At 35.0% G+C, this 8,120-nt stretch overlaps 1 protein-coding gene across 1 annotated transcript; it reads left to right on the forward strand.

The window, feature by feature from the left end:
* The first annotated feature begins 3,195 nt into the window (after positions 1-3,195).
* Positions 3,196-5,055, forward strand: LOC128657503 (platelet glycoprotein V-like). Its single transcript, XM_053711870.1, has one exon. It carries the CDS (start codon positions 3,196-3,198, stop codon positions 5,053-5,055), a length of 1,860 nt encoding a protein of 619 aa, XP_053567845.1.
* The last annotated feature ends 3,065 nt before the right edge of the window (positions 5,056-8,120 follow it).

Here is an 8,120-nt window from a genome sequence, read left to right on the forward strand (position 1 = left end):
AGACAAGAAAGTTTTGTTTAAATCATACACCCTAACCTAAACTCTAGTCTAAATACCCCTTATTCTCCGCCCCCTGACATTGCTAACACTAAATAAAGATATTAACCCCTAATCCGCCGCCCCCGACATCACCAACACTACAATAAACCTATTAGCCCCTAATACGCCGCCCCTGCATTGCAAATACTAAACTAAACCTATTAACCCCTAAACCGCCAAACACCCACATCACGACTACCTAAATTAAACTATTAAATTTAGGTTTTTTATTTTTGGTATATTTTATTTTTTTTAAATAGTAATGTTAGGTTTATTTATAGTTTAAGCTTAGGTTTTATTTCACAGGTAAGTTTTTATTTATTTTAAGGTAGTTATATTGTAACTTTAATTAAAAGTTAGCGGTGTTAGGTTTAGGGGTTAATAGTTTAATTTAGTTTGTCGCGATGTGGGTGGTCATGGTTTAGGGGTTAATAGGTTTCTTTTAGTAGTAGCTATGTGGGGTGTCGGAGGTTTAGGGTTTAATATGTTTATTTTAGTAGAAGCGATGAGGGGATCGGTGGTTTAGGGGTTAATAGGTTCATTTTAGTAGTAGCGATGTGGGGAATCGGCGGTTTAGTGGTTAATAGGTTTATTTTAGTAGTAGCGATGTGGGGGGTCAGCGGTTTAGGGATTAGTCAGTTTATTTTAGTAGTAGCAATGTGGGGGTTGGCATTTTAGGGTTAATAGGTTTATTTTAGTTTGTTGCAATGTGGGGGGTGGCTGTTGAGGGTTAATAGGTTTATTTATATTTGTCGTAATGTGGGGGGTGGCAGTTTAGGGGTTAATAAGTTTATTTAGTTTCTTTGTGATGTGGGGGCCGGAGGTTTAGGGGTTAATAGGTTTATTTAGTTTGTTGCAATGTGGTGGGCCGGAGTTTTAGGGGATAATTGGTTTATTTTGTTTGTCGCGATGTGGGGGCTGGTGGTTTAGGGGTTAATAGGTTTATTTAGTGTTGCCAATGTGGGAGATGGCGGTTTAGGGGATAATAGGTTTATTTAGTGTTGGCGATGTGGGGGGATGGCGGTTTAGGGGTTAATAGGTTTATTTAGTGTTGGCGATGTGGGGGGGTGGCGGTTTAGGGGTTAATAGATTTATTTAGTGTTGACGATGTAGGGGGCAGCGGATTAGGGCTAATACTTTAATTTAGGTAGTCGCGATGTGGGTGTCTGGCGGATTAGAGGTTAGTAGGTTTATTATAGTATTTGCGAAGTGGGGGTGGTGGTTTAGGGGTTAATAGGTTGTTTATGGGTGTTAGTGTACTTTGTAACATTTTTGTTTTGAGTTTTGTGAAACATTTTTGTTTTGCAAAATCCATAACTACTGGTCTTTGATTGCGGAATGGGTCATTGCCGTATAGGCTATAACTCTAGCTGAATAGCCATACCACACAACTTGTAATATGGGTGAGCTGAACATTCCAAACTCAAAAGGCCATTTTTTGAGTGCGGAATGGATCATTGCAGTATAGGCTAAAATGCTAGCAGAATAGCCGTGCCGCGCGACTTGCAATACGGGTGAACTGACTATTCTACACGCGAAGGCCAATTTTTCAGCGGTATAGCCGTACCGCACAACTTGTAATCTCCCTCTACAGTGGGTATAGGCATAGTATCTGGTACACAGAGTGGATTTTAGGTACAACAGGGAGGCAAACATTATGCAACATATGTGATTAGTTTAAATGCCAGAGAACACAGGCATTAAAAGAGAATTTCTGCCACTTTTTACAAGAGGAAATTGTTTCTATTATGATAGAGGTTAGCCTGATAATCTATTTTTATTATTCAAAATTGTCTGTTTTATACTGTATAAGCAGTCATATTAATGTAAATTGAGGCTGCCAACCATCCAGAAACACCAGAGGGATTGCAGGAACAGAAAAGGCTGGTGAAAAGAGGGAATGGCGGCTGTAACTGAGGGAAAGGGGAAAGGAGATAAAGGTAGGCCAGATACTCCCTGGTCAAACAACAGCCTGTCCCCATGTTAAGCTCTCCTCATGGATCACTCCTGTCTCTGGCAGCCATTCTAAAGACCTCAGCAGCAAACAGCAGCATAACCTAAAAAAATAAACAAAAAGTCTAACTTACTCCAGATTGCACATAGTACTTAAGCATATAATTATCCTCTTTTTCTACCCAACTATTGGTGTTACCACTGCTGGTTTTGGCTGAAACCACATGAAGGTGAAAAGTTACTGAACCTTTATGGAGAGCTTGGAACCCACCAACTTCACCTGCAATTTTGGTTGGTTGCGTAAAGGCTGTTCAGGATTCACTCACCAACAGTTTCTTGCTTTGAATGTAGCTGCTCCCAAGCAGGACTATATATATATTTGTTTAACTCATTGTGGTGGGTAAACCAACTTTTCTATGGTCAGTACTACAAAAATTACATCCTGCAAATATTTGGAGCATATAATTTTTTTTTTTTAAATTAGATTGTGCCTTTAAAATTCTTCTGTACTTCAGAGACTAACCTCCATAAATGAGCACAGTAACTAGACCTTTCACCTTTTTATTATTTTCTTTGTATAACTAATTTATATATCCAATTGTAACGAGGGAATCCATACACACACCCTTTAGTTACTTTATAGTTTTCCAAAACTAGATCTTTTGGTGTCTGTTATCAACAGGACACACAATGTAAGATATCCGGAACTTATACAGTGTCATATTGCCTCTTTTCTTTTACTACAGCTTGAAAATTGTCTTTGAACGGTGCATCTCCCAAAGAGGTGAGCATACATTTTTATCTTTTTTAAAAAACTATTCTTTACAGTAATTTCTCTCTATATTTTTTTCCTTTCCCCCCCCTTGTTGTCATTTTAATTTGCATGAACTCAGTGAAAGAACATACTCTTTTCTTTATGAGAATATTTCTACAACATAGAATGTTTGTTTGTTTTAGTCATGTTTTATATATGTTACTAAAGTAAATGTACAGTATATAAAACTGTATGTAACTGTAAGTCTAAAGAAAACTGTAAAAATATATCCACCAAATACCAGCTTGGTATAAATGCCTGTTAATCTACTTGTTAATTGCTGATTGCTACTACTACCTAAGTATTAGCCACCTATGTATGTTCTTGACATATTAGAAAATGTCTGTAAATTCTTTTTCATTCTGCTTTTTTTAGGCTCTTTAACAAAGATGATTGTTACACTACTGCTCATTTTATCAGTTTTTCTGCCAGCAGATTCCTCTTGCCCTACTAAATGCAGTTGTAAAGTCAAAGATGCTATCCATTGTCTTGGCAATTCTATCACAGACATTGCTTCTTTATATATACCCTCTAACTATACATACATTTTCATAAAAGATACTCTTGCAACAGAATTGACAGAGAAGAGTTTGGGGCAAATGCCTGTGGCTTTACGCCTGATCTTGGAATCCAATCAGATAAGTTCAATTACATCTGGAGCTTTTAATGGTTTGCCACTTCTGAAGTCAATCAAACTTACAGACAACAAATTAGAAACTCTGCCTCCTGGGGTGTTTAATTCACTGAGTAACCTTCAACAGTTATTTATTGATAAAAATAGCCTGGTACGCCTTGATTCAAATGTATTTGATCACTTGGAAAATTTAGAGCAACTTATTTTAAAGAGAAATAATCTCATGGAATTGCCAGATGGAATACTAAAGAATCTAAAAAATCTTGCAACATTAAATTTGTCCAATAACAAATTATCAGTTTTGCCTAGAAATGTATTCAGCAATTTGACCAAGCTAGAATCCCTTGTTCTCTATGAAAATAAATTGGTTGAAATTTCTTCATGGATGTTTGCTGATCTCAGAAATCTATTAGAACTTTTGTTGTATTCAAATAATATCCAATCTGTTGCATTTGATGCATTTCATAATTTACCTAAACTACACACCCTAAAGCTTGCTAAAAACAAACTAAAAACATTACCTGATGGACTATTTTTTAATTTACCTTATATGACTTCATTGTCTCTTTATGCAAACCCATTAGTTAATCTTCCAAACGTGTTGTTTTGTAAAATGGATAAGCTCATGTCTTTTTGGTTATACGATACTGAACTTACGATAATTCCAAATATGGTTTTCAGCAATTTTTCAAATTTACAGCTCCTTGTACTGACCAGGAACAAGAAGCTTCAAAGTCTTCCTAAGGATGCATTCAGTGGTTTGGGTAATATTTTGGAATTAGCATTACATTCAAATAATCTGAGCACTCTTGACAAAGATGTCTTCCAAAATCTACACAAAATAAATATTATTTCCCTCTACAACAACAACCTTAATAGTCTCCCAGGAAGTATTTTTCACAATCTTACAAACCTTGAATATGTTTATCTAAATAATAGCAACTTGCAGACACTTCCAGGGAACTTTTTCAAACCATTGCCCATCCTTAAAATGGTCCGTCTAGATGGAAACCCCTGGACTTGTGATTGTGCGTTTGTAGATTTTAATGCATGGCTTCAGCAAAATAAAGATAGAGTGCAATATGTGAGCTCACTTCTTTGCAATGCTCCAGAATCACTGAAGAACACCTCAGTACTGAAAATTGTTGATCCCCTCTGCTTGAAAACTACAGATGAATATACTACTCCAAATTTGGCAACATCTTCATATACTTCAGCACATCAGTACAGCCAACCGATAAGCACCACACCCATTGAAGCTGTATCTCCTACTGTAATTATGGAGTTGCTTAACTCATCTGCACACAGATCAACATTTCTTACCACCAAAGAATGGAAAGACTATACAGGAACCTTTGCCACCAAAACGGTTTCCACAGAACAATTTTACATAATTCATGATAAAGAAACTTACAACTTCAAGTTAAGATGTAAGTTGATTTTTATTCTTTACATGTCTGTTGTTGTAATACACATTTTTATCACCATGATGACATGTTTTGTATTGTTTAAAATTCGAAAACTGTTCAGATACTTTGATGAATTTATTGAACCTGTTGTCTTATTACGCATTTTAATACCACTTCAACTGAAGCAAAATTGCCCGCATCTGTAGAGATTAACCATTGTGTTACAAATGTCATTACCATATAGAACTACATAGAATGTCAATAGAAATATTTTTTCCTAAAGGTAATCAAACATTTTTTAATGTAATTTTGTCATTTGAAGCAGAATATACAACAGATCTTTGCTTTTGCACCTTGTCTTTTATAGCTGTGTATTTGCCTTATTTCAGAATGCCTAGCAAAGGTATCATATTCCTTAATCATTTTAAAATGAGCTGATACTATCTTCCATAAAGGCTTCCAAGTAGTAGTAATAATGTTTTTTCTATAAATACTCCTATTTAATAGACATACAACTATCTGTATAAGGTCTAGATTACAAGAGGAGCTCTATTTTGCGCTCCCGCTTGTGCGTTAATTTCGGTAGATGGCGGATTTTTGCTCGTATTACAAGATGAGATTAAAAGTTATCGAAAGCCTGATGTTCTATTTATTCTTATATATACTGTATATATTGAAGAACATTAGAATGTGAAATATTTACAATAAATACACAATTAAAAACGTTATTAAATATGAATATTGCATAAATATAATTGTTCATGCTTTCTGCTACTTGACTGCAAAGGGCTCCAATTCCCATTTATATAAAAATAAAAATTTAAAAATAATAAATTCATATGTACACACATATAAACATAAATAAATATAAATATATATATATATATATATATATATATATACACATACATACAGGTAGATACACACATATTTAGACATGTATTTGTATGCATCTCTGTGTTAAAGCCCTTAGCAGGCCTTTTTTTCTAACACCTGATATTATATCTTTGAACCCTTATAATTTTTTAATGCAATATTTTTAAAAATATTTTTTTATCTAACTGTGTTAATATGAGTGTAACTGTACTGTTACATGTATTTTTGATGTGTTTTATGCAACTTTTCTCACCTAACCTTTAAAAAGAGCTTGGAAGTCACTCTAACCTGATGTGCATTAAGGAATAAATTACAAGTATTGCGCAAATGGGTTTGCACTAGTGCAATCGCAATTTCGCGAGCCATTTTCAATCTGCTGATATTACAAGTGCTGCAAAATCGTGATTGCGCTAGTGCAATCAGCTTTTCCACTTCAATCCTTTCTGCGATCTAAGAGCTGTGGTAAACTGGTTTTTGAAAATAAAAAGTTGCACAAAACACAACAAAAATGCATTACAAAGTACACTTACACCCATAAATAAAATATTAACCTCTAAACCACCATCCCCCCACATCGCAAACACTAAATAAAAATATTAAGCCATAACCTGCCATCCCTTACATTGTAACATACCTAAATAAAGTATTAACCCCTAAACCACCATCGCCCACAACGCAAAGATATAAACTAACATCTAAACCCCCTAACCTAACACCCCCTAACTTAACCCAAATTAAAATACCCCTAAATTAACTAAAACAAATCCTAACTACCTTAAAATAAAAAAAAAACTATCTATAAAATTAAATAAAAACCTAATCTTACCTTTTAAAACCAAAATCTACCAATACCGAAAAATCAAAAAATCTAACAATACGAAAAATAAAAAAACTAACATTGCAGAAAATAAAAACAAAATTATTAAAAATAAAAAAATACTCCTATTCTAATACCATTTAAAAAACAACAACCCTATTCTAAAAATAAACCACCAATAGCCCTTAAAATTGACTATTGCCCCAAAAAGAGCATTTGGATGGGCATTGCCCATTCAGCTCTTTTGCTGCCCTAAAAAATAAAACCCCAAATTAATAAAAAAAAAAAAAAACTTAAAAAACCCCCCACTAACCCCAAAGTTGGTACTCACTGATGATGATGGATGGCGCTCCATCCTCATCCACCTTCATTGCGGCGGTCCATCTTCTAACTTCATCCCGGTGTCGGCAGCGAGGTCCTCTTTAGACCTTGAACATGGATGTGCTCTTTATGTGGTCTCCAGCCGCACACTGAATAGTGAATGCAAGGTACCCCTTTTATATAGGGGTACCCTTCCATTCCTATTGGCTGATTTAAATCTTTATATTCAAATCAGCCAATAGAATGAAAGAAAAAAAGCTTTCATTCTATTGTCTGATTTGAATTTGAAGATTCAAATCAGCCAATAGGAATGCAAGGGTAACCCTATATAAAAGGGGTACCTCGCATTCCCTATTTAGTGTGCGGCTGGAGAACCCATAAAGAGGACCTCCGTGTTGAAGGTCTGAAGAGGACCACCAACCTCGCCACTGACACCGGGATGAAGTTAGAAGATGGACCATTGCTGGGATAAAGATGGACTGCTGCGATGAAGATGGAGCGCCGGCCATCATCATTGCTGAGTACCAACTTTGGGGTTAGTGTTAGGATTTTCTGGGGGTGTTTTTTTTATACATTAGGGTTTTTTTTGGGCAGCAAAAGAGATGAATGCCGTTATAAGGGCAATGCCCATCCAAATGCTCTTTTTGGGGGAATGGGTAATTTTTATTTTTTTTTGGGGGGGGGGGGGTTGTAATGTTAGGGGGTTAGTGTTTTCTAAGCAAAAGAGCTGATCACTTTAGGACAATGCCCTACAAAAGGCCCTTTTAAGGGCTATTGGTAGTTTATTTTTACAATAGGTTTTTTATTTGGGGTTGTTTTTTTAAGGGGTATTAGAATAGGATTATTATTTTTATTTTTTTTGGTAATTTTTATTTTCTGCAATGTTATTTTATTTTTTTTAATGGTAGGTTTTTCAGTTTTCTGTATTTTTAGTTTTTTTTTTAAGTTAAGATTAGCTTTTTAATTAATTTTATTGGTAAGTTGTTTTATTTTAAGATAGTTTTTTTTTAGTTAATTTAGGTGTATTTTAATTTGTATTAAGTTATGAGGTGTTAGGTTAGGGGGTTTAGATGTTAGTTTATATATTTGCGTTGTGGTGGGATGGCTGTTTAGGGGTTAATACTTTATTTAGGTACTGGGCAATGTGGGGGTTGGTGGTTAAGGGGTTAATACTTTTATTTAGAGTTTGCGATGTGGGGGGATGGCGGATTAGGGGTTATAAAACTAAGGGTTTATGGTAGTTTTTTTTTACACTTA

Source organism: Bombina bombina, chromosome 4 (genome assembly GCF_027579735.1).
Source record: "Bombina bombina isolate aBomBom1 chromosome 4, aBomBom1.pri, whole genome shotgun sequence".
NCBI lineage: Eukaryota > Metazoa > Chordata > Amphibia > Anura > Bombinatoridae > Bombina > Bombina bombina.